This window comes from Prinia subflava, chromosome 16 (genome assembly GCF_021018805.1).
Source record: "Prinia subflava isolate CZ2003 ecotype Zambia chromosome 16, Cam_Psub_1.2, whole genome shotgun sequence".
Taxonomy (NCBI): Eukaryota; Metazoa; Chordata; class Aves; order Passeriformes; family Cisticolidae; genus Prinia; species Prinia subflava.
Window position 1 is genome coordinate 16,701,795 of NC_086262.1, and position 27,277 is coordinate 16,729,071.

General features: G+C 62.0%; 1 protein-coding gene across 2 annotated transcripts; it reads left to right on the forward strand.

The window, feature by feature from the left end:
- The first annotated feature begins 1,464 nt into the window (after positions 1 to 1,464).
- Positions 1,465 to 11,604, forward strand: ARHGEF37 (Rho guanine nucleotide exchange factor 37). 2 transcript variants are annotated; one of them, XM_063413142.1, is made up of 14 exons: positions 2,038 to 2,164; positions 2,848 to 3,042; positions 4,196 to 4,417; positions 4,783 to 4,906; positions 5,176 to 5,323; positions 6,068 to 6,267; positions 6,767 to 6,897; positions 7,361 to 7,465; positions 8,084 to 8,194; positions 8,767 to 9,096; positions 9,750 to 9,878; positions 10,236 to 10,431; positions 10,839 to 11,011; positions 11,391 to 11,604. In XM_063413142.1, exons 3-14 carry the CDS (start codon positions 4,208 to 4,210, stop codon positions 11,598 to 11,600), a joined length of 2,067 nt encoding a protein of 688 aa, XP_063269212.1. In that variant the 5' UTR covers positions 2,038 to 2,164; positions 2,848 to 3,042; positions 4,196 to 4,207; the 3' UTR covers positions 11,601 to 11,604. The 2 variants fall into 2 exon arrangements, with proteins under 2 accessions (XP_063269211.1, XP_063269212.1); XM_063413141.1 differs by lacking the exon at positions 2,848 to 3,042 and having other exon boundaries at positions 1,465 to 2,164.
- The last annotated feature ends 15,673 nt before the right edge of the window (positions 11,605 to 27,277 follow it).

The following is a 27,277-nucleotide window of genomic DNA, read 5'->3' on the forward strand; positions in this document are numbered from 1 at the left end:
TTTTTTCTTAAATACTGCCAGAGAAGGGCTGGCAGAGCACTCCTGCTGTGGCAGGGGTACGGAGAGGGCTGGGCAATGCTGTGGAGGTGGCTCACCCTGCTCCGTGAGCAGCAGTTGTGCAATGGGGTTGCACAAAGCTGGCTGTGCTGTAGGAGAAGCCGGTCCCACACGGGATCCCACCCACGGGAGATCCCACTCCTGCCACAGCTCGCCAGGTTGGTGTGGGCAGGGTGGGCGCACACCCAGCGCGGTGCCAGGGGCAGCCCGGCTTCACCTGAGCACAGCCCTGCACACAAACACTCGTGCCGGACCAGCCGGCGCCTGTTTGTTTTCCCCGTGTAAGGAGAGCCGGGCCAGGGCAGCCAGCCCACTGTCACACCCCCTGGGCAGCCCTGGAGCGGTGACAGCGCTGTCACCCTGCGCTCCCCGGGCCACCCAGGTGAGGGAGGTGTGTGTGCTGGGCAGGAGGTGTGCGGTGCCAGCAGCAGGGCAGGAAGGAAACAGCTTGTGCTGAGGGAAGGAGCTGTCAGGAAGGAGGACAAGCCCATCCTGCAAGGAACTCGCTGGAGCCAGGCTAGCCAGCCTCTGAAAAACCGGAATGGAATGGGAAATATGCCTGAGGGAACACCCGTGGTGTGAGCTGGCCGGGGAAGTTGGTGCTGCCCGGTGAGATGAAGATGCTGGGGGAGGAGGGAGCTCTGTCCTGTCGGGATTCCCTCGTGGTTCCTGTCCTGCATCACCCACGATGTGCTGAGGGGAGCACAGCAGCTGTGATGTGTCCCGATGGCTTTGTTGGACACAGCAGTGAGAGCTCCTGCCCGAGGATGGAGCTGAGAACTCCTGGCATCAAGCAATGCCAGCCCAAAGGAACTCTTGCTGCTGAAAAAAGCACCTGGGCAAGGACTGCTGCCACCTGCGAGGGAGGAAGGACATCTGGGATGCAGGCAGGGGGACGGGATGGCCTTTGTGGCACCAGCACTGGCTGGGAGCCAGTGGAGCAGGTGCATGTGGGTCCCTGTGCTGCCTGTCCAGCCCATATCAGAAAGGGTCCCCCAAATGGACCCAGAGGGAAGGGCTGGAAGTGCCAGAGAGATTGTCCTGGCCCGTGGGGAGTTTTGGATCCAGTGACAGACACTGCCTTGTCCTGCATGAGTCACTGAAAAACTCAGAGTCCTTTTCATAGCGACACTTTCTGCACTGTGGGTCAGCCTGGAAAAACCCCGGTGCTGCCATCCCCTCCCTGTGGTCAGGACAAGGGATCAGCCCTCAGCCTCTCTCTTCTCAATAGCTTGTTTATAAGGACGTAAACACCTCACCAAGAAGAAAAAAAACAACTTCATGTCAAGTAGCCGCTGGTTCCCCATGCCCTAATCTTGGCAACCTCTTCCTCGGTTCTATTTTCATTTCTGTTTTCTCTGCCCCCATTCCCGAGGCCGAGCAGCTGGTAGGGGACGGCAGAGCAGAGGGGCAGTGCCGGGGACGCGCCTGACCTTGGCACAACACGGCGGGAGCCCTGTGCGTTTGGGGACGGGCTGTGGCACCACCGGGGCACCCCTGGGGCCGCACATCGGAGCCACAACAATGCCCGGGAGACATGGGGGACCTGTCCCTGTTATTGGTGGCCAGGGGCGGGGTGTCCCCTGTCCTCCCGAGGTGTCCCCTGCCCTCCCGGGGTGTCCCCTGCCCTCCCGGGGTGTCCCCTGCCCTCCACCCGCAGCTGCTGCGGGCACAGCGCACCGGGGGTCGGATGGACGGGGCACACAGGGAGGGCGGCACCGGGGGCCGATGCAGACTGTGGGATCGGCTGTTCTGGCGGGCGGGAGCCCGGTGCCGGTGCCGGTGCGGGCGGGGGCGGTGCGCTCGGGGCCAGCCGGTGCCAGCCGGGCCGGCCGCCAGCCTCCCCCTCCCGGCGGGCGTGCGCAGGGACCGCCCCGCTCGGCTGCCACCGACCGCCTGCGCCTGCCGCGGCCGGGACCGGCGGGGCCGGGCCCCCTGGGCGGGCTCAGCCCTGCTGGGATCATCCCCCGCTCGGGATCATCCCCTGCCCGGGATCATCCCCTGCCCGGGATCCCCCTGCCCGCCCGGTGCGGCCGCGTTGTCACCGCCCGCAGGAGCGGCGGCGCGGCCGGGCACGGCGACCTGCGCAACCCCGCCCGCTCGGCAGGTGAGAGCCGCGGCGGGGCTTTCGGGGGGCAGGGGCAGGCTGGGCTGGCTGAGGAGAGGGGGTGACACTCCTGGGGCGCGGTGGGAGCCGCGGGCCCGGAGCCGGCGACCTCTGTGCGCGGGTGGCGGGGAGAGCCGGGCCGGTGTCCGCGTTACGGACAGGGATACTCGTAGACCCCCTTGGAGAGAGGAATACCCGGGACCCCCTTGGGGACAGGGATGCCCGAAGCCCCGAGTTATGGACAGGGATGTCCGGAGCCCCCCCTTAAGGACAGGAATGCCCGGAGACCCTCCGTTATGGACAGGGATGCTGGTAGCCGCCGAGGCAGCAGTGACAGCTCAAATGCGGGAAGCTGCCTGGCAGGAGGGGGCTGGGAAAACGAAACCTGCTCCTGCGCTGTCTGCCTGCTCCGACGCTGCCCAGAAATCCCGCGGTTTAGTTTTGCAGTGTTCCCTTGTCCCACGGAGGTCTCCGGCCAGGGGTGGGGGGAGGCAGTGAGGTTTCCGCAGCCTGGGGGAACCCCCCAGAGCAGCTTTGTGCTCGGGGGATGCCCTGCAGGGGCCAGGGACACCCCAATATTGGCATGTCCTGAGCTGCAGGGCACCCCTCCAGGGCTCAGGGGCTGTCTCAGATCGGGGCTGTCCACCTGCCTCCGCTGAACTGGGGTTTTGCTGTCACGCCAGGCAGAGGACACTGGGTTTGCCCGACAGTCCTTGGTGGCAATCTTGCCTGGACACCTCGGAAGCTCCCAGAGGGGTGCAGAAAAGTCTCCACCTCCCCGTGTCCCATCACAGCCAATGCCACGCCACAGGAGGGGAGGCAGCCGGGGGCGGGGATGACAGCCCGCAGGGTGACGCAGCCCTGCCGGGCAGGTGGAGGTGCGATGCCATCTCTCCTTGCTCGCTGTGCCAGGCCCAGCTCTCCTCCAGCACAGCGCTGGGCGTGTGCCAGGAGGGGACAGCTGCCCACGGCTCGCAGCTGCAGCAGCCCCTTGTCACCTGGAGCCCGTGGGGACAGGCAGGGGGGCTGCAGCCTCCGACGTGGGCACTGGGCATGTTGGAGTTTGCCTGCGGAGGTTGGCACTGGCTGGGCAGGTAGGGCAGGGCAAAGTCTGTGCCGCTGCTTGTGCCATCTGGCTTTTACCCTGCCGGGCCACCTCTGCCGTGCCTTGGCTCCTCTCCTCCTCCGCAGGCAGGCGGGAGGCCTGGCAGCATTCCTGCCCCGGCCGGGGTCTGGATCCAGCCCAGCTGTGCCGCTGTGGGCTGTGCCACACCTCTCTCTCTCAAGGCCTTCCTGCCAGGAGCCCAGCACTGTTTGTGATGCTGCTCGTCCTCCCTGCTATCAGTCAGAGCAGAGCGTGTTTCCTGAGAAGCAGACGTCAGGAATCAGCTGGGATTTTCCACGGCAGAGAGGAGAAGGGAGCGTGCTGTGCCACGCAGGGCCTGGCATTGCGTGCCAGGGGCCTCCAGTGCATCTGGCAGAGGCATCAGCAGCTCTGCCCACTTCTCCCCTCGTCCCAGTGGCTTTTAAAGCAGCTCTTGCTGTCACAGAAACATCTCTTGTTCCAGCACTGCAGAACCTCTCTTTGTGCTTTGAACAGGACCTTTCAATTCCAGGCGAGGTGCCAGGCACCGACAGCCAAGGCAGGGAGGGAACAACTGGCCCTGGCAGCAAGGAGCTGGAGGGGAGGTGGCAAACCCTGCTCTGCCCGTGGGGACGGGTCCCTACATAGTCCCAGTGCTGGGTGGCAGCTGCCAGGCCCCCACTGGCCCCCTTGCCTGCACCCCAGCCCCACACGTGGTCACCGGAGTGTGGGCACGTGTGTGTGGCAGGTCCCTGCCTGCCACACGTGGCTGTCTGCAGCCAGCCTGCTCCTGCCCCGCAGCACTTCTTGGTTTTGGAGTGTGCTGGTAAATGCAGATGGGTTGAGTGTCCCTGGGGATGTGCTGTGGCACAGGGGAGGGAGCTCGGGCACTGAGCTGGGTTGGGCACAGAGCAGCAGTCCCAGGGCTGCCCTTGCCACCCCTGCAGTGCCCTGCTGAGATGGCGAGTGCAGAGCCCGGCGCTGAGGATGCAGCTGAGGCTGAGGATGCAGCTGAGGCAGAGGAGGCCGTCTATGAGGTGATGCCCTGTGACAAGATGGAGTTGAGCCAGCGCCTGGCCGTGGAGGAGCTCATCACCACCGAGGCCAGCTACGTCCACAACCTCCAGCTCTGCGTGTGGGACATCCGGGCACACCTCCAGGGGAAGCAGGTGACACGGGCACCTCCCCCTGCCCGGGCTGGGGCCTGGAGGGGGAATCTGGCCAGAGCCGTGAGATGCCCAAGTCAGTGCAGGTGCTCCTTGCACCTTCCTGTGCTCCCCCTGCCAGCCACACTCTGGGGTTGGATGCACACTGGCTCTGACCCAGCACAGCCACTTTAACTGACTTTAACCCTGCCCTGCTCGGGAGCCCAGACAGCTCTCAGCATTCCCAAAGCCTCCTCAAGCAGGGCATCACTCCAGCTCCCATGGGGGTGTCCCATGGGGCAGAGAGAAGGTCAGCAGCAGTGCCTCTAAACCCCCTGTTCCATCTCTGATCTGTCTGGCTTAGCCGGGGACATCTCTGTTCCCTTCAGCTGCCTGAGCTGGACCTGGAAGGACTCTTCTCCAACATCGACGATGTCCTGCATGTCTCCAGGAGGTTCCTGGAGGGCCTGGAGGCCACGGTGGGCCAGGGGCAGGAGCAGCTGCTCTGCATCAGTAAGTGGGGCAGTGCCAGTGGCTGCCCCGTGCCCACCCCTGCCCTGACACCTCCTGCTCCTGGCAAGGCTGAGCTGCCCAGCCTGCAGACAGCGATGGGGACAGCACCAGGCCCAGCTTAGCAGGGTGCCCGGGGGGCAGAGCCCTGCCCTGGCACGCTTGGCATTGCTCCCCTGGCTTCACCCTTGCAGCAGGCTGGGGAGAAACCCCTGCCTTCTCTGAGCCCATGGGAAAGGAGCCTCCTCTCCAGCCCCACTCTCCTTCCCCAGGCACCCTGTTCCAGGAGTTCAAGGAAGAGATGGAGACTGTCTACAAGACCTACTGTGCCAGCTACGACCACGCCCTGCAGCTGGTGGAGAGCTACCGCAGGGACCCCCGGCTGCAGGAGGAGATCCTGGACACCCTGAATGCCACCGTGTAGGTCCCTGCTGCTGAGCCACCGCCCCCCTGTCCCTGTTTCACATCCTGACTTTGCCCTTCTCCTCTCTGGACAAGCTGCCTGCATGGACCTGTGTCACCAGGCTGGGTGTCATTTCACGGCCACCACCTTTGTGGCATTTCCTGGTGTAATCCCTGGCAGCCTGTCCTGGACCCTTGGTTCACAATCTTTTATGGTGGATCCCAAAATAAGGGATGGCTGACATCCACAGCAGCTGCGTCCCCAATCCCCAGATTGACCAGAGAGGCACAGGCTGGCCCTGGGGGACATGCCAGCCCCCTCCTGGGCTATCAGGGGGTCACAAACACTGTCAGAGCCAGGAGAAGCAGGAGTGGCAGTGGAGGAGCTCCTGGCATTTTCTGCTTAGGGCACAGGCGATGTGATTCCCAAAAGAGAGATGCCCTCGCTGTGGGTGGGAAGGGAGACACTGCCAACAGCTCCCTCCCTGCTGCCCACGGAGCAAGCTCTGACCCCGTGTCCCAGGGCTGGACAAGCCCAGCTCTGTTCAGGGAGGCAGGACACCCACCCAGGACTGGCACTGCCCTCGGGGCTGGCAGGGACAGAGTCCCCCTGCAGCTGGAGGGGAGATGGGGTTCACAGCCAGAAATGCCCCGCAGCATCTGGGCTGCTCTCCCCAAAACACTGCCAGAGGAGCCTTGGAAAGCAGCAGGGCAGGAAGGCAGCCCTGCCCTCCAACCCTGAGCAACTCCCCTCTCCATCAGGCCTCACACGGGCGCCTCAGACCTCAGCTTCTTCCTGGTGATGCCCGTGCAGAGGGTCACCAAATACCCTCTGCTGCTGGGGAAGATCCTGGAGAACACCCCGAGCAGTGCCAGGGCGCACTCAGCCCTGCAGGCAGCGGCTCGTGCCATGGCCCAGGTCAATGCCAACATCAACGAGTACAAACGGCGCCGGGAAGTGGGTGAGTGCCCAGGGCTTGGTGCAGGTGGGGACACAGCACCCAGCCCAGCCCCAGCGGCCTCCTGGGCCCTAATCCCCACTTCAGTCACTTCAAAGCTCTCCTGCCCTCCACTCAGTCCTGCCCGGTGGAGCTGCAGACTCTGTGCAGGCAGCTCCTGGAGCTGCTCTGGTGCTGTAAAGGCCACTCTGGGCAAGACCCGAAGGCTGCAGGAGCAGGGTGGCATGGGGGGGGCTGGGGACAAAACCAGTCTGTCCACATTCCTAGGGCTGGGGAACAGGGAATAACAGTGCTGCCCTTGGGATAGGAGAAATCAGGCTCCCCGTGGATGGGAGCTCACCCTTCTTTTTGCTTTTCCTAGTCCTTTCCTCCTTTGATGTGGCTTGTGCTTATCCTGTTGCTCAGCCCCTCGTGCTGCTCAACTTCGTTGCACGCTCAGCCACCAAGTCTCCTCTTCTGATGGTTTTTCCCCCATTTTTGTGCCCTCCCACCCCCGAGGCAGCCACCAAGTACAACAAGGCCGAGCACCTGACGCTGCGGGAGCGCCTGGCACGCCTCAACACCCACTCCATCGCCAAGAAAACCACGCGCCTCAGCCGCCTGCTCCTGCACGAGGCCGGCATCGTGGCCAAGGTGGGCAGCCCTCACCCCCTGCCCTCACCCCCAGACCTGCTGCCCCTCCTTGGGTCCTTTCTGGGGCGTTTTGCTGCTCCTGAAGTGCCTCGGTAGCAGCACAGGGCCTTTGCTGCCTCCTGCTCCTCCATCATCCCAAGGACCAGTGGGATAGCAGGGAGGCAGGGACACACCTCAGCCCCCAGCCCAGAGCATTGCAGGGCAGCACTCAGCCCTCAAAGGACCTACAGGACCCTTGGGTCCCCCCAGCAACAGGAAAAACACCCCAGTGTTCCCCACCACCACCACCACACCAAGAGCCCTTGCTGCTGCCTGCACCTTTCCAGATTCATGGAGCCCCCCAGAGTCTGCTCTGCCTGTCCCAGCCCTGTGAGCTCCGGGCAGGTGCCTGGCTGCTGTTTCAGCCCCCAGTGATGGGCATCAGCCCTGCCATGCTGGTGACCAGCTGCCTCTCTCCTTGCAGACCGAGGACAAGGAATATGACGACCTGGAAGAGAAGTTCCAGTGTGTGGCATCCAGTGTGGCCGCGCTGAAGGAGAACATGGCATCCTACCTGGGCCATTTAGAGGTAAAACCTTGACCACTGGCCAGGGGTTGGCAGCTGTTCCTTGGGATTGTGGAATTCTTTCAAGCCCTGTGCAAACCAGGAGCTGTTGGGGATGTTCAGGGATTTGCAGCTGAGCTGTTGTGTCAGGGAGTTGCACAACATCCAAGGATTGCTCAGGTCCAGGGTTTAAAGCAAAGCTGAGGCTTTGACAACACTGTCTGAGCTGGTGTCACTTGAGAATAATCTGTCCTTAAAGTTATCATTATTTCAAGGTCTTAAATGATTGAAAGGGCCGGGTGTTGTTCAGCCTGGGAATTCTTGCTTTAATAACGTGTATAAGGCAGAAACGTCCCCAGATCAGGCCTGACAACAAATTGCCCTTCTGAAATCACCTGGGTCAGCAGCTGCTACGATTTTCTCATGGAAATCCCTTGGGGCATCTGAGGAAAATGAAAGTCTGAGCGCTGGCAGAACATGCAATCCCCAGACACGGCATTATCAGGGAAACCTCGGGAAGTGGCCAAGGTTCAGCAGCAATTCCTGGGCTGGAAAGACCTTGCAGGAAAAGACTGACAAGGGCTGGGCCCACACAGGGTTATTGGGGACGAGGAAAGGAGTGTGGTGCTTCCTCCCTTGCAGGCGTTCCTGCTGCCCACCCCACAGCAGTGGGAGCTGCAGATGGACGAGGGACCTGCCCAGCAGCAGCGCCGCCTGGCAGAGCTCCTGCAGGGCACCGTGTTCCCAGAGTTTGTGAGTGCTCCTTCCCTGCACGCCTCCTTCAGCCCTCCCACCTCCTGCCAGGGCACCCCAGGGCCCTCACAGTCCCCCAGAGCCCAGCAGAGCCAGGAGCAAGCCACGAGATCCACCTGCAGTGCCTGAGAGATGAAGTGAGGGAGCAGCTCCAGGGAAGAAGGGAGGGCAGGGACAGAGACACGGCAAGAGCACAGCTCCTGAGCCCATCCAGGGCTGGCATGAGCTGCAGGGTCTGTCTGAAGTGCATCCAGGGAGATGGGGAGGGGAGCAGAACACCCCGAGGCAGGGCAGAGGGCCCTTAAATGGGACAGACACAGCTGAGACTGCCCTGAGCCATTCCAGGGTCCTGCCCGGCTGTTTCCATGGGGCACAGGTTTGGAATTGTGGACTGCTCCCTCCCAGGGGTTTGAGCTGGTTGGCATCCCGTGTGCCCTCAGGGAAAGATGTCCCAGGAGCTCCCCACTGCTCACAAACCCCTCCACAGCTCCCCAGGCCTCTCCCCTGCCCCTGAGCTGGCAGCTGCTCCTCTCTGGGGCCCGCGTGGCAGCCGGGGCTCTCTCACCTCCCAGAGGCAGCGTGTGGACAGGCTGGTGTGGCAGCCCCTCTGCAGCCTCTCAGACATGCTGGAGGGGCCCCAGCAGCTGGTCAAGAAGCGCCTGGACAAGCTGCTGGACTACGAGGAGATCCAGGAGAGGAAGAGCGAGGTGGGCAGCGTCAGCTACGATGAGGAGGCAGCCATGAACACCTACCTGGCCATCAATGACCTGCTGGTGGCCGAGCTCCCCCGGTTCAACCAGGTGTCCGTGCAGCTCCTGGGGCAGATCCTGCGCTCCTTCAGTGCCCTGCAGCTGGACTTGGCTGCCCAGGTGCTGCACCATGCAGAAAAGGAGCTGGAGCAGGTGAGTGGGACCCCTCAGGCACATGAGCTGAGCTAGAACTGCCTCCTCCAGGTTTGGGAGGTCTCTCAGACAGCAGGGCACTGAAGGTTTGCTGTGGCCCAGCTGCCCTTGCAGACACACATTTGTAAGGGTCTGTAAGGATCTCCCTTCCTTCCTGCCTGGGGAAAGCCAAATTTTCTCTTCAGCACTGTCAGAAACTGTCCTGCTTTGTGTTTGTGGACACTGCTGGTGATTTATTGATGTGCTGCTGTCTGAGAGATCAGTGTGAACTCAGAGCTCCTGAGAGCCCCGTGCCAGGAAGGCAGGGAGGAGAGAGGCAGCTCCTTCCTCAGCCTCCCCCAGCCCCATCCCCTGGGAGATACCTCCCACAACTCCTCACTGCTCGGGACTCCGAGCCTGATGTTTGTAAATACTGAGAGTGAGGGCTGTCAAAAGCCCTGGGGTGGAGGACAGCCCTGGCCTGAGCCAGGACCAGCAGGAGAACAAGGTGCAGCTCAAAGCCAGAGAGCTTTGATCCCCTGGGCAAGGTGCATTTAGTGGTCAGGTCTGGTCTCTTGCTTCCTCACCCCTTTTCTTCCTCTTGCTTCCTTTCTGCCCCTACCCAGAGCTCTCCCTCTCCCGGGGCCCTCCCTGATCCCAGTGTGTCTCCACAGCTGCCCCACGGCCACATGCCCCTGCCCAGCTTCTGGAAGGTGGTGGAGGATGCCCTGCAGCAGTCGGGTGCTCAGCTCCGTGCCTTCTGCCAGGCCTTTGAGACCGTCACCCCCAGCCCTGGCACACAGGTAGGGGCTGGGCAGGGCAGGGCACGTCTTAGGCCAGCTGGATAAATAGAGAGAGATTGGACTGTGGCTCCCCCGTGCACAGAATCTCTTGCTGGGGGAGGATGGCTCAGAACATGGCCCAGGGGTTGCCACAGCGTTTCCCCCAAGCCCCTGAGAGCAGCTGGCTGGGGATAACCAGGGATGAAAGAGCTCAGCTCTGCTGCTTCTGGACACTCATCCCCAAAGCTGGGGGTGGAGCAGGGAGTGTGAAGGAGTTTCTCCTCTTAAGCTGGGCTGTGATCCTGCAGAAAGGAGAGCAGGAGTACCTGCAGGGCCTCAGTGCCCTGTGTCTCATGCTGTGTCTCGTGCTCCCCACAGCCTCTGACCCCTGCTGAGGAGAGGAAGGTCCTTTCCCTGGTGAGCAAGCACGGCCCAGACAAGCTTTACCAGGTCACCAGCAACATCAGTGGCAGCAGAGACTTGGACCTGACCTTGCTGAGGGGGCAGATCGTGGCTCTGCTGCAGGGCGCTGACACCAAGGGCAACACCAGCAGGTGGCTGGTGGATGCTGGAGGTACTGTGAGCACCGTGGGCAGCCTCTCCTCACCCTGGCCTCAGACTCACCTGAGTCACTGCCTTCCCCTGGGTGAAACAGCAGCCGTGGTCTCCTGGGTGCTCCCTTCAGGCTGTGCTCAGCCCAGGGCCACCTCAGCTTTGCCATCAGCTCTGAGGTTCAGGTGCCCTGACTGATTCTCCAGGGGAGCACTGGTGAAGTGTCGTGGCTGGGAAAGGAGAATCCATGCACACAGAAATATGTGGGATTCCTTTTTTGACAGGGATTTCTCCTGGATATCCCCTAGCTGGAGCAGGGCTGGTGTGCTGTGCCAGACAGCAGCCAAAATGTCACTCCTGCCTCCTGCAGCCAGCCCTGCGTGTGCCAGGCAGCAGGGCCCGTGATCTGTGTGTGTCCGTGTCCTGCAGGTCCCCGAGGGTTTGTTCCTGCTGCCAAACTCCGGCCCTACAGCCCAGCACAAGTCCAGCAGCCTGAGCTGCAGCTGCTGACCCTGGACAGTGGCACAGAGAAAAGGAGACATTCCTATCAATTCCCTGAAGCTCCCAGGCCACAGGTGGCCACCTTCACCCCAACCTTCCAGGTGAGAGTGGGGGACACCCCCGGGGCCATTTCTAGCAACCCCAGCGGCTCCCTGCTCGTCCTTGTGTGGGTGGGAAGGTGGACCTGCTTTTCCAGGTGTCCTCCCTGCTGGCACCAGGGTGGGCAGGGCAAGAGCACTGTCCTTGGTGGGTCCCCAGCCCCTCCGTCCGTGGCACTGCTGGGGCTGTCCAAATGCAGCCCTCACAATGGCCCAAATAGCAGGAGACGCTCCTCGTGATAAACCTGAGGACCGAGCAGTGCATCTGCCTCGAGATGTGATTTCAGATATCTCAGAACTGCCTGTCCTGCCACATCCTTCCCCTGCTGACTCCCAGCTCCAGCAAGGGCCTCCTCCCTCCTTCCTTCCCTGCCTTCCCCAGGTGGTCGCCGGCTTCTCCTTCGCAGCCAGGAGCCCGCAGGAGGTGACCCTGCAGGCAGGGCAGCCCGTGCTGCTGCTGGAGCCCCACGACAAGAAGGGGAGCACGGAGTGGAGCCTGGTGGAGGTGAACGGCCAGAGGGGCTATGTGCCCTCCAGCTACCTGGTGACCGTGCCCGTGCAGGACCCCGCGGGCTGGAGCCTGCCCGTGTGAGCGTGGCCAGCCCGCACTGAGGGCACGGAGTGGCAGCAGCCAGCGTGGCACCGAGGGCACCCCGCAGGAGATGCTGGAGGGAGGCAGCCCCCGGCTGGGAAGGTGGTGGGAGGCACCTGGGGGACACGGCCCAGGGACGTGGGCACGAGGATGGCACTCGGGAGGCGCCTTTTGACGGGAGGTGTGAGGGTGCCGGGCCCCGTGTGTGTGTTGGCACAAAGCAAAGCAGCAGCAGGGAGTGAGGGCAGGTGGCTGCAGTTATCCAGGGGTTTACTGAAACCCCTGCACGTGGCAAATGTGTCCTGGGGGTGGTGAGGCAGCGTCGTCCCTGGTTAGAGCAGGACTGAGCAGCAGAGGAGCAGAACTGCAGAGGGGTCCTCAGCCAGGCATGGGGCACCTGGGCACCTGGGCAGTGAGCACCTGGGCACTTTGGGCACTTGGGCACTTTGGGCACTGAGCACCTGAACACTTTGGGCACTTGGGCACTGAGCACCTGGGCACTTTGGGCACTTGGACACCTGGACACTGAGCACCTGAACACTTTGGGCACTTGGGCACTGAGCACCTGGGCACTTTGGGCACTTGGACACCTGGGCACTGAGCACCTGAACACTTTGGGCACTTGGGCACTTGGGCACTGAGCACCTGGGCACTTTGAGCACCTGAGTACCTGAGAATTTGGCTATCTGGGCACCGGAGCCCTCGGGCACGGCGCACCTTTGGCAGCGCTGCGCTGCGGCCGCCAGAGGGAGCCCCGCGCCAGCTCCCAGTGCCCGCTCGGCCCGTACTGGGAGCGCTGGTGCGGGACTGCGAGGACACAGCCCGGGGACTGCGGGGACACAGCCCGGGGACTGCGGGGACACAGCCCTGGGGCTCAGCACCGCCCAGAGGGACGGAGAGCGCCACTCCCGGGGCCCCCCGTCCCCCTGCGACCCGCAGAGATCCCCGGCGGGTTGACACACTTTTGGGAGAATCAATCCGTGTTGTTCCTGAGGTCTGAGCACGGAGACGGCCTCCCTCCCACCATTCCCGAGCTATCCCAGCTCCGTGCCTCAGTTTCCCCGTGGCTGCACTGTTAGGAGATGCTGATGGAGCTGAGGTGGGCAGCCGTGCCCACGGCAGCCCTGCCACGGTGCCAGAGGGGATTCGGGGAGCCCCCCGGGACTGGCAGAGCACACTGCCCCATCACCCACCCACCGCGGGCAGCGGGCACCCGGCTGGCGTCGCCCCGGCTGCCCTGGGCTCCTGGCGCTGCCCACATCAAAGGTGCCCATGCCGGCTGGGGAGCGCTGGCACGCCGGGCCCTGCCCTGCCCTGCTCTGCCCTGGCAGCAGCAGCCCGGCCACCCACGGGCTCCCCGCGGGCCCCAGTGCGGCCGTGGCTGCGGGCTGGGCAGCGAGGCAGGGCTGGCACGACCTCACCCAACCCTGAGCAGGTGCCAGGCAGGTGGGGACGGGCCCCAGGCACCGCCCTGTGCACCCCACGTGTGGGGCTGGGGTCTGGTTTGAGGCACAGTGGGGCTGACCCTCCATCGTACCTGGCTGGGGGCAGCCACCTCTGCCCAGGTGCCATTGAAAGCCCCGAGGAAATGCTCAGCTGCACAAAACCTGGGAGGGGACAGCAGTGCCAGAGCTGGGGACACATCCTGGGGATGCTCCCAGCCTGGGGAATTCTGGTGGGTTCCTAAGAGAGGGAAAATGAGCAGGCTGGGGGACGAGGGTCATTGAGCACAGGCTGTGTGTCTGTGCTTGCCCACCCAGCCCAGGCCCCGCAGCCACAGGGCTCACTCCTCCAGCTCCCTGCAGATGGCTCCTCTGGATTTTTCTATCCCTGATCAAACCACTCCAGGTCGGGTTTCCCTCCCGAGTCACCTTCCTGCCAGCTCAGTGGGGTGCACAAGCAGCCAGCCCTGTGCCAGGCCATGGCAGGTCCTGCTGCACAGCCCTCGGTGCCTGAGACCCTTCAGAGGGTTAAGGGTGACGGTGGCACAAGGGGTGCTGGCGCTGCTGCTGGTTTGGCCCCGACCTTCCCACTGGAAGGAGATCTGGGGACATCCAGCAGCAGGTGGTTCCTGCCAGGAAGAGGGAAATGTGGCTTCTGCAGTCTTTGGATCCCACGGGGTGAGCTGGGCCCCCCCCAGCCCTGCTGCCAGCCTCGATGGCCAGGGCACCTTTCCCAGGGGGACTGTCCCCAGGACAGGCTGCCTGCAGGATGTGTGTGCCTGCATCCCTCCTTTCTCCCATGAATTCACCCAAACTCTGGCACTGCTGCTGCCCCGAGCCTGGAAGTGCCCGCTTGGAGTCACGGGCAGGCACGGGGCTCTTCCAGCCTAAACATGAGGGGGGATAAAGGGCACAAGTGTGCCTTTAAATAGCCCGTCAAGGACAGGCTCTCCCGGGAAGAATGCTCTGGCTGGCCCGGTGGAACATGCCTGTGCCTGGGGCACGGGGGGACAGCCGGGCAGCGCCGGCTGCTGCTGGCAGGGCAGGTCAAGGTTAGGCACGGCCCTGGCCCAGTGCCACTGTGCCACGGCTTGGCACGGGGGAAACAGAGTGAGCAAGCGGGGGAATGAATGCCAGGCCAGGGGTTTGCCGTGCCCAGGGCTGATCTGGAGGTGGCAGCGGAGCCAGGCAGCCGCTGCTGCCTGCGACCTGCCCGCCGGCCCGCGGGGAATTTGGCACCGGTGCTGCCCGGCTGCCGGAGCAGCCTCCGGGGCAGCTCCGCTTGTCCCGGAGCGGCTGCTGCGCTCCTGTCCGGGCTGATTCATATCCTGGACGTGCAGGCATTTGGATGTTGTCCACCCGCGGGGTGTGACAGCGCACGGCTGTGTCCCCAAGGCACGGGTGCCAGCCCAGGACGGGGCAGCTCCGGCTCTGCTCTGCGTGGCTGCTGCTCCCTGGGGACACGGCGGGGCCACAAAACACATCCCAGGTGAGATCCCGGGATGGCAGGAGGACGGCAGAGTGCCCAGGTGTCCATGTGCCCATCGGCTCTGCGGGGACACCCCCGGAGTAGGGAGGTTTGAGAAAAAGCAGATGCCAAGCCCCAAGCCCAGGCTCCCAATCCCGGACCCATCCCCTCACCACGGGGTGCAGAAAGGGAGAGGGCAAAAAGGGTCGGAGAGGGGGGCCAGGAGGAGCAGGGTGGCTGCCCTGGGCTGAAGGGCACAGCCAACCCGAGTGGCTTTAGGCACGGAGCTCGAGTTCCCCACACTGCCAGGCTGAGCTGGCTCCCAGCACAGCCAGCCTGTGCTGCAATGTTCCCTGCCCACGTGTATGAGCAAGGTGGCCCACGAGGGGCAGCCCGAGCCCCCGGCCACCCTTGCTGGCCCCTCGTGTGCCAGGCAGGAGCAGCGTGGCCCGAGGAAGGGCTGAGCCCCCCGCAGAGCCAGCCTGGGGCTGCGGAGCAGGAGGGGAGGTGTGAGCAGCAGCGCTGGCTCCAGGCTGATGCAGCTGGCACCTGAATTGTCTAATAAAGTGTGAAATTGCTTTCATGCTCTGCTACCTCTGCTGAGCTGGACCGTCATTACGGCCCCCCCTCGCCGCCCGCGCCGCCTGCCGCCGTGCCCGCTGTGCCAGCTGAGCCCCGGGCCGGGCCCGGACCCCTGTGCCGGGGGCTGCCCGGGACCCCTGTGCCGGGGGCTGCCCGGGACCCCTGTGCCGGGGGCTGCGGGTGCTCCCCAGTGTCCCCTCCCTGCCCCTCGGCCCCTGCTCTGTGGGACAGCACGAACTGCTGAGGGGGCAGCACCGGGGTGGGGGAGCCCTGCAGAGGGGCTGGATCCCTGCCAGGGGATGGGATGGATCCCTGCTGTGGGGTGGGATGGATCCCTGCTGTGGGGATGGATCCCTGCTATGGGGCAGGATGGATCCCTGCTGTGGGATGGATCCCTACTGTGGGGCTGGGATGGATCCCTGCTATGGGGTGGGATGGATCCCTGCCAGGGGGTGGGATGGATCCGTGCTATGGGGTGGGATGGATCCCTGCTATGGGGTGGGATGAGTCCCTGCTATGGGGTCGGATGGATCCCTGCTATGGGATGGATCCCTGCTATGGAGTGGGATGGATCCCTGCTATGGGATGGGTTGGATCCCTGCCATGGGGTGGGATGGTTCCCTGCTATGGGGTGGGATGGATCCCTGCTATGGGATGGATCCCTGCCGTGGGGCTGGGTCCCTGCCGGGGGCTGCCCTCCCTCCTCCTTACCCCGGGGGACGCCCCCGGGGCTGCGGGATCAGCTCAGGTCGGAGCCCTGCCCTGGGGCTGTGCCGCTGCCAAAGCCCTGCCCTTGCCCATCAGATAGGGCTGCATCCGGCCGTGCCGGAGCCGCCTCGGACCCTCCCGAGGCTGCAGAGAGCTTCCACCTCGGCAGGGACAGAGGGACAGCCCGGCCCCCTCGCCGGTGGGTGACAAATTGCTCCTGAGGCACCTGGCTGTGCACAGAAACTGTTCTCCACCTCTAATAACAATAATCAATCATCCTGCTCTGGGCAGGGGATGTGCAAGCTCTTCCAGGGTTAGGAGCTGGTGGGGCTGGCAGGGGGATTTGGGGAGGGCTCTCCTGAGGGGACACAGAAGCCTCTGCTCTGGTGGTGGCTTCCCTCCTGCACTGCCCACCAGGAGGGCAATCCATGACCAGGTACACACCCTGCCATGGGACGTGCCAGCTCCTCAGGGCTGTGCAAATCGTGATTTTGGAGGAAAAAGCAGCTGATTTTTGGAGGAAAAGGAGCCCAGGTCTGGCATAGGGCACAGGGTGCTCCCTGCTCCAGAGGGTCCCACGGGTCCCCATGCCAAAGGAGCTGCAGAGTGAGGCCCAGGAAAAGGGATTTCTGCAGGGCTCAAGATACTTTGCCCCAGGGAAGTGGTGCCACGTTCTTCCAGCTACTGATAAAGTTAAACCCTTGATCTGGTTAAAGATTCAGCCCACAAGGCAAGCCCGGGTTGGACAGCAATGCCGTTAGTGCCACTGGCTTGGTGACACTTCAGTTTTTTCCTGATATCTGACCCAACCCTGTTCTCTGTCAGTTTGAAGCCATTCCCCTTGTCCTGTCCTGCTGGAGAAAGCCAGTCCCCAGGAGCAGCCAGGGGAGTGCACCCTAACCCAGCAGCATTCCCGAGCCCTCCTTCATTGGCATTCCTCCTCTCCCAGCCTGCACAGCCTGTTCCCAACGCCCCAGTGTTAATTGAATTACTTCCCCCAGAACTGCCAATGCTTTAGGGACTGGAGCATCTGCACACACCATGGGCAGCCTGCTCCGTGCCTGCTCCGTGCCTGCTGTGCCTGCTCAGCCCTCCCCATGGGATGTGCCAGCTGCAGGGAAGGGAAACGGAGCGAGCAATGCCAAGGCCAGGGGGGTGTGGAGGTGCAAACGCCCCCATTGCAAAGACCCACGGAGCGAAGGGGATGGAGTCCAGTCAGGAACGCCTTGGTAAGGTCTACGAGCATCCAGAGGGGCTGGAACACATCCTGCTCCCCTCCAGGCCTCGCTGTGCCAGGCATTCCATGCAGCCCATCAAGCCATTGGGGCTGTTCCTTCATCCCTGCCCAAAGGAGGAGGTTTGTGGGTCTGAAATCTGCCTCTTCTAGGCTGCTCCCCACAGGAGCTACAAGCTGCAGACACAAACCCTTTTGTGAGCCCGACCGCATCCCCGGCTGGGATTTACCTAAAACAGCCCCGGGGAGGAACGGCTGGGCGGGGACGTGGGGGGAGAGGGAGGGAGGGAGGGAGGCTGCCTGGTGTTTGTTTTTACTAATGAAGCCCCATAATCAAATCATTTCAATTTTAATTGTAAAGCCAGCAGGCAGATTTCTGTCTCCAGATGGGACGTGATAGGAATAGTTGAAGGCTGGGCACGTTCTGCCACTCACCTTAGTGCTTGGAACAAGGCAGATGGGAGCAGCACTGGGGAGAGCTTGGGAAGAGCCTGGTCCTCCAGGGATGAGGATTTGAGCTGGGATCAGACCCAAAGCCTCTTCTGCTCTGCTGACCCAGGGAAACTAACCCCTGGCAAGATGTGCTGCACCATTCCCAGGTCTGAGCAGGGGAGGCAGGAGCTGTTTTCCCGGCTTTCATCTCCCAGCTCTGCCAGGATACATGAAATCTATTTGTGGCTTCCACTTACCATCTCATTTTTGGGTGTTTGGACTTTGGGAAAAGAGGAAAATAAAGAAACTGGGTCATTTTCTATTTATTTGGAAGAGCTGAGATGTTAACCCTGCAGCTGCACAGAGCTCTGCTCATGTCTCTGTGGGACTGGCAAACTTGGAACAAGTGATGGGGGAGAGGAGAAACCTCCTCCTCAAAAAAGAAAATGTGTCTTTTTCCCAGCTTCTTGTTCAGGCTGGGGGGAACAGGATGCACTGGAGTTGGGATTGCTCTCCCAATCTAAAGCAGTTCCCTCAGGCAAAACACATCAGTTTGTTTCTTGTGATGGAGAAATGGAGCTGGGTTGCTCTGGGAGTGATTAAATCCTCCAAGGATGGGCATTCCCTGCTGCCTGCCAGGCCCCAGCAGTCACCCAGGGATGTGGGGTGGGCATAAGGGATGCCAGGGAGGGGGCATAACTCCTCTCCTCCCCACCACAGAGGTTTGTTTCTCCCCAAGAGGATGAGGCCAGAGGTAGAGTGTGATCCAGGCAGGTCAGGCCAAGTATGGAATACCTTGTGCTGCTCTTAGTGCCTTCCCCACAGCCATAACAGGGCAGAGCCCAGCTCTTATCAGGGCTGGCTGCTGCTGCTTTCATCTCCTCGAGCTGCTGCCCTCCCCGTGCCCACAGTCCAGCTCCCAGAGCTGACAGCATTTCTGGAATCCCCTGGAAGGGATCCAGGTGGGGAATGCCAGGCACAGAGCAGCCACCAGCATCCCTCTGGCCGGGCCTCTTCGCTCTTATCAGCTCTCCCTTTTCGTGCCTGAGTCATCGGGGACAAAAGCATCAAATCAGAAATAAAGTCATTACCTCGCTAAGCAAATACAGATGAAAACCTCACTTTATTGTTTGAAATCAGAGCCCTGGCTCCCGAGGGCTTGAAGTGGCACCTTCCCTGTGCCAGCCTTCCCTTGGCTGGGTCTGCTCCAGCCCCAGGGGCACCCCGAGTGAGGAGAGGAAGGAGACAGGGCACTGTCCTGGCAGTCCATGGATTTCCTGGCATGGGGGACCCCGTGCTTGTGGCTCCAAGCTCAACTGGGCACATCCAGTGGGAGTGACAACCTTCTGCTGTCCCTGTGCCACCCATCCCTGCTGCCAGCACAGCCCCCTTTTCCCCAGGGCTCATCCCTGGGCACTTGGTGCCTCCCACGTGTCTGTGGCTCACCATCCCCATCCCAGCACCGATTCTGCTCCTCTCCCTCTTTTTATATATTTTTTCCTCACCGTGTCCAAATGGGAATTAAATTGAGGCCACTAAACTCGTTTGTGCTCACAGCCGTGCCGGGGCTGCAGGCAGCGTTTCAGCTGCTCTGGGAACTGCAGTGCGCTGGCTCCTGCACCGTGCACGGCGTGCCCCTGCCTGCCCCACGGCCAGGCAGGCCTGGGGTGAGCCCAGCCAGACCAAACCCGTGCCCCAGCAATTTCATCCTCCTGAGAGCCGCGCCCGGGGCAGCGCTCAGGCCCTGCTTGTGCGGCTGTGGCTGCGCCTGGCCCGCAGCCCCAGCCCAGAGGGTTCTCCGGGGGTTCCCTTCCCCTTGGGGAGGTGCTGGACAGGCTGGGCAGCCGCCCCCACAGCCCTGCTCGGCCTCAGGGGCTCAGGCAGGGATTGGGGATGAGCTGGAGCCAGGGAGGTGGCTGGGGACCCACGGGGCAGGGCTGGGGGTGACCGTGGGGTGTCCTGCCAGGGAGCAGCACCCGGCTGGCCCTCCGTGACCACTGGACCAGGCAGTGCCACCCCACCAGGGCTTATTTTCATCAGCAGGAGGAACAGGGATGCTGGCCATGGGTGAACTTGTTCCCCTTCCACACAGGAAAACGTCCCTGGAAGTGCCCGGGGACAGCAAAGGAGGGCAGACCTGAGTGTGCTGGGAGGGAACCGCTGCTGGGAATTTAAATGACCGCCCGTGAATGCTGGTTTTGTTTTGTCCCAGCCATGGCCATGCTCTGCCTCGGCCAGGCAGCATTCAAACCCTGCTGCTCACGGGGCTCTGCACATGGAGCTCCTTTGGAAAAGCCAGGGAGAAACCCGAGCTTGAGAGGAGCCCTGTGCAGCACCCTGACCCTGCTCTGCAGAGAAACCTGTGAAGGCAGAGCCAGCAGCAGGGATGTGCAGCAGCTGGGGTGGGCTCTTCCCAGCGCCTCCAGCCGAGCTTTGTTCCCGTCTGCCAGAAGGAAAAGTGATGGAAAGAGAAGAGATGGTCAGGAAGTGAGTGAGGTGTGCTTCCTGCATCCTTCCTGCATCCTTCCTGCACAATTCCTGCACAACTCCTGCACAATTCCTGCACACTTCCCTCTCCCCCTGCCTGACGGACCCCGCCGTGGGACTGGGCAGGACAGGCAGACTTTTCTAGGGACAGCCAAGGGATGAAGCTCTCAGCTCGCCCTGCAGCCTGGGACACGGAATTCTGTCCCTGCAGCCTGGACACGGAATTCTGCCCCTGGAGCCTGGGACACGGAATTCTGTCCCTGCAGCCTGGGACACGGAATGCTGCCCCTGCAGCCTGGGACACGGAATTCTGTCCCTGGAGCCTGGACACGGAATTCTGTCCCTGGAGCCTGGACACGGAATGCTGCCTCGTGACTCTCCACGGCTCCCTGGGGAAATGGAGATGCTGCCAGGCACTGTGGTTTAAAGCCTCAGCCCTGGTGCACGCTGCCAGATCCATGCCCTGAAAATCTAGTTTTGTAGGGATAAACAGGATTTCTTATTCCTGTTGCTAATGTGATATCAGCATGTTGCAACACAGATGTTTTAATAACACACAGTTCTTTTAATGAAGCGACTTAAGCTAATTTACTTCCCCACATTTATATATGTCCTATTTGCTCATTTATTCATGCAGTAAATGAAATTAAAGTTACTAAACATTCAGAAAATTACAAATACACTGGAGAAGTGCACCTGTGTGTTAGAATAAGGAGCTGGAGCTGTTTTCCTGGCACAGAGGCTGCCCAAGGCACGTGCTGCTGGCCGCTTCCTCCCTCCCTGCGCAGCCACCCGGGCTGGAGGGGAAGGCAGCCGGGCACTGCCAGGCCCCATTCCCAGGGATGCTGACAGTTGTGACAACCACTGCATTTTTATTTTTATCATCCCGCCAACGCCGCTCTTCAGATCAGCTTTTATTAAAAATAAATAATGCTTTTAAAGCTGGTGCTGGGGCACCAAACTGTGACAAAGGCCAGGGAGGCGGTGCTGAGGATGATTAATGTGATATTTCCAGTGAAATACTGTAGCAGTCCTCCAGTGCTGCGGGCTCTGCTGATGGGTGTGGGAAGGATGAAGGTGCTGGGTGCTGTTCTCAGCCTGGCACCTGAGCAGGGGCACAGCCCACGCTGGGCACAGGTCTGGCTGTGGCCTCACCCCCTCCCAGTCTGGGCTTTGGTGGGCACAGGTCAGGCAAAGGCCAAAGGGATGCTGAGGCACAGAGCCCCCTCAGCCCCTTGGATGTATCCATCCCTTCATTTTCCATTATCTCCCACACCTGCCCCCAGCAGGCCCGGCCACCTGAGCCCAGCTGGGTGGGGAACACAGCTCAGTGTGAGAATGGACACAGAATGTTCCCTGACACACAGCCCCCACCCTGGGGCTCCGGGGATGTCACACATCCATCGTGTCACCACCCTGGGCAGCCCCATGCCAGGCACATCTGCAGCACATCTGGAGGCTTCTCCCACTCTGCAGCCTCCAGATGAAGGTGAGCAAACCTCCAGCACCTCGGGAAAACCCCCAAAGGCTGTGCAAGGCTGGGCTTGCTCCCCCTGGGCAGACTCATCCCGCCCAGGCTCCCCAGGAAGGGACACCAGTCCTTCCCAGTCTGAGCACTGGGGTGATGGCACAGCTGCCTCTGCTCATGGCCATGGGGACTGGGCTGCAGCTCCTGCCTTGCTGGGACAGCCCCAGCTGTAAACCCCCTGCCACAATCGAGGTTTGTGGCTGGAGGGCTGCATCCTTGCTCAGAGCTTGTCCAGGATGTGCCCAGCACCGGAGCTTTCCGCACTCCCAGCTCACGGCAACCAGCAGGAAATGCAGCGAGCAAAATCAAAACATTTTGGGAATCCAAAAATCTCACTCTGAGAGCGGTTTGGCTCAACAGCTTGGTGGGGACGGCAGGCACTCGGTGTGCAGGCGGGGAGGCAGAGCCGCTGCCCCGCGGAGCTCCCGGGTACTGCCCCTCCAGGGAAAGGCGCTGCTGCTCACTGCTGCATTCCCTTTATCCCTGCCCTGCCTTTCCAGGCCAGAGCGCTGCTCAAACTGTGCTTTATCCCATCCCTGCTGCTCCTTTTCCAGCGCCACCAGCACCGCTGACAATGACAGCCCTAAATCCTGCCTGCCTGGTCCCACGGCTGCCAGCCCCGGGCCGCTCCCAGCCCGAGCCTGCGCCCGCAGCACCACGGAACGCGTGGGCACCGAGTGGCACAGCTCTCTGTCCTCCCCCAGTTGTGCAGTTCGGGCTGTTGGGATGCCATCCCCAACCCTCCCCGGCTCGCCGCTCCTGGGAAACTCGTGCCCGTCCCTGTGGCAGGCGGAGGAGCGAGGCGGCTGTGTTCTTACCTCTCGCCGGAGCCGGGAGTGCGGGGAGAGCTGGAAATAGCCCTGGCTGACACAGATACCTGTGCGGAACAGCAGGGGCCTGCACTTGCCGTGGTAATTGCATACTGCATGGCGATGAGTCAGCCGGAGCCCCGCTCGGGCAGCACGAGGCTGCCCTGCCTCCCGCACCGTGCGGGCAGCGCCCGCCCAGCCCGACCCGGGCCCCGTTGCCGGGGAAATTGATGCTCCCCCCGTCCTCTGCAAGGGGGGCCCAAAGCACAGGGGCAGGGAGAGGATGGGAATGAGAGCATCTTGCAGCTTTTTAAGCTCTCGAGATGCTTTCAAGTGCCAGGGAGGCTGTGCGAGCTGTGATTTGCTGCATTATTTCTGTTGCTATCCCTGCACGGGGAGCTCCTGTGTGCAGAGGAGCTGCTTGCAGCAAGTCAGCATCCAAACACTGCCTGTTCTGCGGGAGGCTGAGCCCCACAGCTGCCACCAGCCACAAGGGACCGGGGGCTGCCCTGGGACCAGCCCTGAGCACTTCCCAGGGTCTCTGGGATGGGCCCCCTTTATCTCAGCCGTGGGTAACCAAAGCAGCCCGACTCTGAAGCGGTGTCAGCCCACCCCGAGCTCCTGGACAAGAAAGCCCCAGCAGCAGAGCTCTCCATCCTCCTCCTCATCCTTCTCCTGGGGCTCAGGGGCTGCCTGGCTGCTGGCGATTGCACTGTCAGGACATTAATAAATAATCAGCCGGCAAACTTCCACCAGGGAGCTTCGTCTGCTCTCCTCCAGTGGTGCTGCCTGTTCAGGGAGAGAGAAGCAGGGGAGAGCAGCTATTCCCAGGAAGAGGGGCTGGAGGGGGTGGCATTTCCCCAGCCGGGCTGGCAGCTCCCCAAGCTCCTCCACAGCTGAGTTCACATTCCAGAGGGATTCAGGGGGGAGCAGGAGGAATAGGTAAAATCAATGAGAACCTATTTGGCGGGATAAAAGAATGTGGTTTTATTTATAGCACCGGCTGGAGCTGAAGCATCTCCTGCTCAGGGAGACAGTGCTGAGCACTGAGGAGCAGCAGAGCAGTGTCTGCACAGGGCTGGGGGTGCACCAGTGCCTGCTGCCCACCCCCCACCATCCAGCCCCACTGAGCCCCCAACTCCCCAAAGTGCTGAGGGTGGCTTTGCTCTGGAAGGGGGGAACACCTGCAGAGGGGTTTCTGCTCTAACAGCAGTGCCTGTGCTCAGGGGGTGCCAGGAGCTGAGCACCAGCCCCTTCCCACCACTCGTGCCCAGCCAGGGCTGCAGGAGCTGGGCACAGGGGTGGCCGCTCACTGTGGGGGATGCTCAGAGGACAGCTGGTGACAAGGGAGGAGGGCGTGCTGTGAGATGGAGGCCCAGGGACAGACAGAGCCAGCCTGGCAGGCTGGGAGTCACGAGCCAGGAGATGCCCATGGACATCCCTGCCAGCAACAGCTGCTTGGGGAACAGCAAGTCCTTGCTCAGCAGTGCTGCAGATCCAAAGCGTCTCCCTCCACTGCTCGCTGCCTTGGCCAGCTCTGCTGGTGCAGGAGGATCGGGGCCTGCTCTGGTGATCATGGCACGTCTCAGGGACGAGGCAGCTAAATCAGAGAAAGGAAGAGATGCACCCAGACTGAGCAGCCTCCAGGGAGAGGCAGGAGGAGTTGCCCTGTTTGGAGCCATCAGCAGAGGAGGATGAGGCCAGCCTGAGTCTCAGCAGGCCACCCCAGTGCCCCTCACTCCTCCTGAGAGCAGGATGGTGGGAATTCAGGAGATACCCCAGCTCCTGGCACTGTCCTGCCAGACAGGGTCAGGCAGTGAAGGGAGCCCAGGCAGCAGCACCAGCACGGGAGGCAGCTCTACAGGCAGGGATGAGGCAGGGGGGGCAGCGAGAGGCTGGTGGGTGACATGGATGGGCTGTGACAGACGCTGCCAGCACAGTGTGAGAGCTGCCAGAGCTGTGGGAAAGCCGAGCTCAGCCAGAGTGAAAGGGACACGAGGGACACGAAGCGGATGGTGCAGCTCCCACCGGTGCCACGGCTGGCTGGTGCCCTGTGCCAGGCTGCTCTGGGGCAGCACGGGGGGACACCGACCCTGCTCAGCGAGGGGCAGGCTCAGGCTGCAGGCTGGGCTGTCAGGCAGTGCAGAAAGAGCAGTGCAAGGTCTCTGACAGCGCGTTTCTTCCCCCAGATGAAACGAGGCACAGGATGAGCCGAGTGCTCTGGGCTGCTGCCAGCCTCTCATCCCCAGGCAGAAGGGGCCGGCTGGCCCTGCTGTGCCAGAGCAGCCTGGGGAGGAGGACAGGCTGCTTCAGCTGCTGTGGGTGTGCTGCTTCCTTGGACAAATGAGTCACTGAAAGTGCCATAAGGAGTCAATGGGCATCCTGGTCCCCTGCTCAGCCCACACAGCTGGTGGGCAGCGTGAGCCATCGCGCAGGAGCCTTCCCTACCCTCCGCTGCCTGGGCTCTGCTCCTGCTGCAGGAAATTCCCATCTGTTTCAACAATGCATCCACAGAACCCCTTTTTTGCTCCTTTGCCACCACATTTGTCTCCTCCTGGGTTTTTCCCTGCAGTAACTGTGGATTTACCTCCACAGCACACTGTGAGAGGAGCAGGCTGCAGGATGGGGCAGGCTGGAGCCTTGTATGACACCCCCCTGCATGGCTGCATCTCTCCAACCCTCAGTGCTGGCCACAGGCCCCTCTGACAGGGCTGCAGCAGTCTCTGCTCCAGGGAGAGAGCTGCAGAGAGCCCGGCAGTGGCACAGGGTGGGGAGGGATCCTCTGCCAGGTGCACCCCAGGAGAGGAGCCCGGGGGGCTCTGCCACAGCACAGGCAGAGTGCCCGTGGTGTCCAGGCATGCCTGGCAACCTCTGAACTACCAGAGGCTCAGCCCTGCTCCCTGGACAAGCTGGATTTCAGAGCCAGGAGCACCCACTTGCCCTCAAAATCCACTTCTGTTTCCTAGGCCCCCTCCAGCCCCAGGGGCCAGTCCCTCAGCCCTGTGGCAGACAGGGACATCAGACTTTCACTCCTTGCTGAAGCATAACGGAGCCCTCGTGTCACCAGCTGAGGAGGAGGAGGAGGCAGGAGCTCCCAGGTGCACACAGCTAATGAGGCACAGAAAGCGTGGAGGGAAAGCAACACTCTGTCCCTGCGCTCGTGACTCCAGGTGAAGGATGAGGCTGAGCCGAGGGCTGAGCAGGGCTGCGGGGAAGGGAAAGCAGAGCTCGTGGAAAGGAGCCAGGCAGAGAAACTCAGCGAAACCCAGGGCATGGCAGTGCCAACCGCTGTGCCCCGCGGGGAGCGCGGCCCCAGCGAGCAGCCTGCACGAACGGGGAGTGCTCCGGGGAGGGCTCTGGGGGAGCCTGGGGACACCTTCCCCTTCAGCTGCCCCCAGCTCACCCAGCCACCGGCTCACACAGCTCCTGCCAGCGCACAAAGCCTTTCCCGGTCCCCAGCGAGAGCGGCCACCACGCCAGTCCCCCCGGGGCTGCGTTTTGTGCGAGTGCCAAGCAGGGAATGTCCCCAGGCGGGGGCTGGCGGGGACCCGCCGGCGGCTGCGGATGTTGTAACTCGGACGAGCCCCATTTGCCGCTGCCTCTCACTGCCCGGTCCTTACAACATTTCGCCGTCCACAAACAGAGGCAGCTGCAACGTGAGAGCGAGGGCGGGCGGTGGCCGTGCCGGGGTGGCTCCAGCCCAGCCGCGCTCATTGGCTCCTGCCCCTGTCCCACGCCTGGCCTTTGGCAGACTCAGGGTACCTTCAAACCCTGTCCCCTGCTGACCGCTGGCCCAATGACATTACTCACTCGCTGTTGTTTTGAAAGGACATTTGCGAGCTTTTCCTGTTATATTTTACCTCGGTAATGTTATCCCCAGCCCCTCCGGGCCGAGCATCGAGTTGCTGCTGCGGCAGCGGCGCGGTGCCACGGGGCGCTGCAGCTCAGCCGGGGCTGCCAGGCCACGGTGGGCACAGGGGTCTCTGAGAGTCCATAAATACAGAGAGCAGCACAGGTTGGAGCTCTGGCAGCTGGCCTGCTGCGGAAGCTCAGGTCTGGCTGAGGAGGAGAGCTGTGAGCACACGGCAGAGCTGCCCGTGCGCAGGGCAGGGGTGTGACACGGGCAGTGATGTCCCGTTCACACCACGGCATTCTGGACACTCTCTCTACCCACGGCAGGTGTTTCTGAGGCTGCCACATGACTGCCTTCTCAGAAGGTGGAGACAACACCATTTATAACATCTTGTCCTCCTTCGCCTCTCTCCTGGTGCTTCCAAAGCCCTTTTTGTGAGTGTTATTCAACCAGTTCCTCCAGAAACTGCAGGGCACAGGGAAGTGGTGTGATCTCCATTTCATAGGTAAAAAGAACCAAGAGGCACAGAAAAATGCTTGGACTGTGCAAAAGTCCAGGGCAGACAGGAACTGAAGTTGGGCAGGTTTAACATCAATTTGCAGCCACGTGAGCAGCAGAAAATCTGCTTGGCCAAGATGCCTCAATTGTGCTCTGCTGTCCTCTGTCCCCCTCCCACCACAAGGGCAGTCTGACCCCAATGTGACAGCCAGTCTTCCAGGGCTGGAAGAAGCCCTAACCTGTCTGCTCAGAGGAGAAATGGGGCAGAGCAGGCTGGGCTTTGCTTTCCTCCTGCTCTTCCACGCCTGGGGGTGGCTGCTGCCAGGGTGGGTGTCCTGCAGGCTCTGGCCACTGGAGGCTGGAAAGGACTCATCCCCTCGGGTTAGAAAACAAGGGAGGAGCAAATGTGCTTGCACACGGACCAGAAGGAAAAGGTATTTCCGAAAAGCCCAGCTATGCACAGCTTGATTTTCAAATGACAATTCTCAAGTAATTCCCACGAATGTTACTTCCTACTTGAGTGCAGCTGGTGCAAAGGAAATCACGAGATACTCAAGTGCAAACCTCGCCTTTTGTGCAACAAATTCCTCCCAAAGGACTACTCTTGTGGTGAGGCTTCCAGCCCTGCTTTTTGCC

Coding starts and splice junctions, on each gene's coding strand:
- ARHGEF37 (XM_063413141.1), top strand. CDS start 1,595: ATGGGGGACCTGTCCCTGTTATTGGTGGCCAGGGGCGGGGTGTCCCCT. Junction 4,418..4,782: donor CACACCTCCAGGGGAAGCAG/GTGACACGGGCA, acceptor TGTTCCCTTCAG/CTGCCTGAGCTGGACCTGGA. Junction 9,879..10,235: donor CCCCCAGCCCTGGCACACAG/GTAGGGGCTGGG, acceptor TGCTCCCCACAG/CCTCTGACCCCTGCTGAGGA.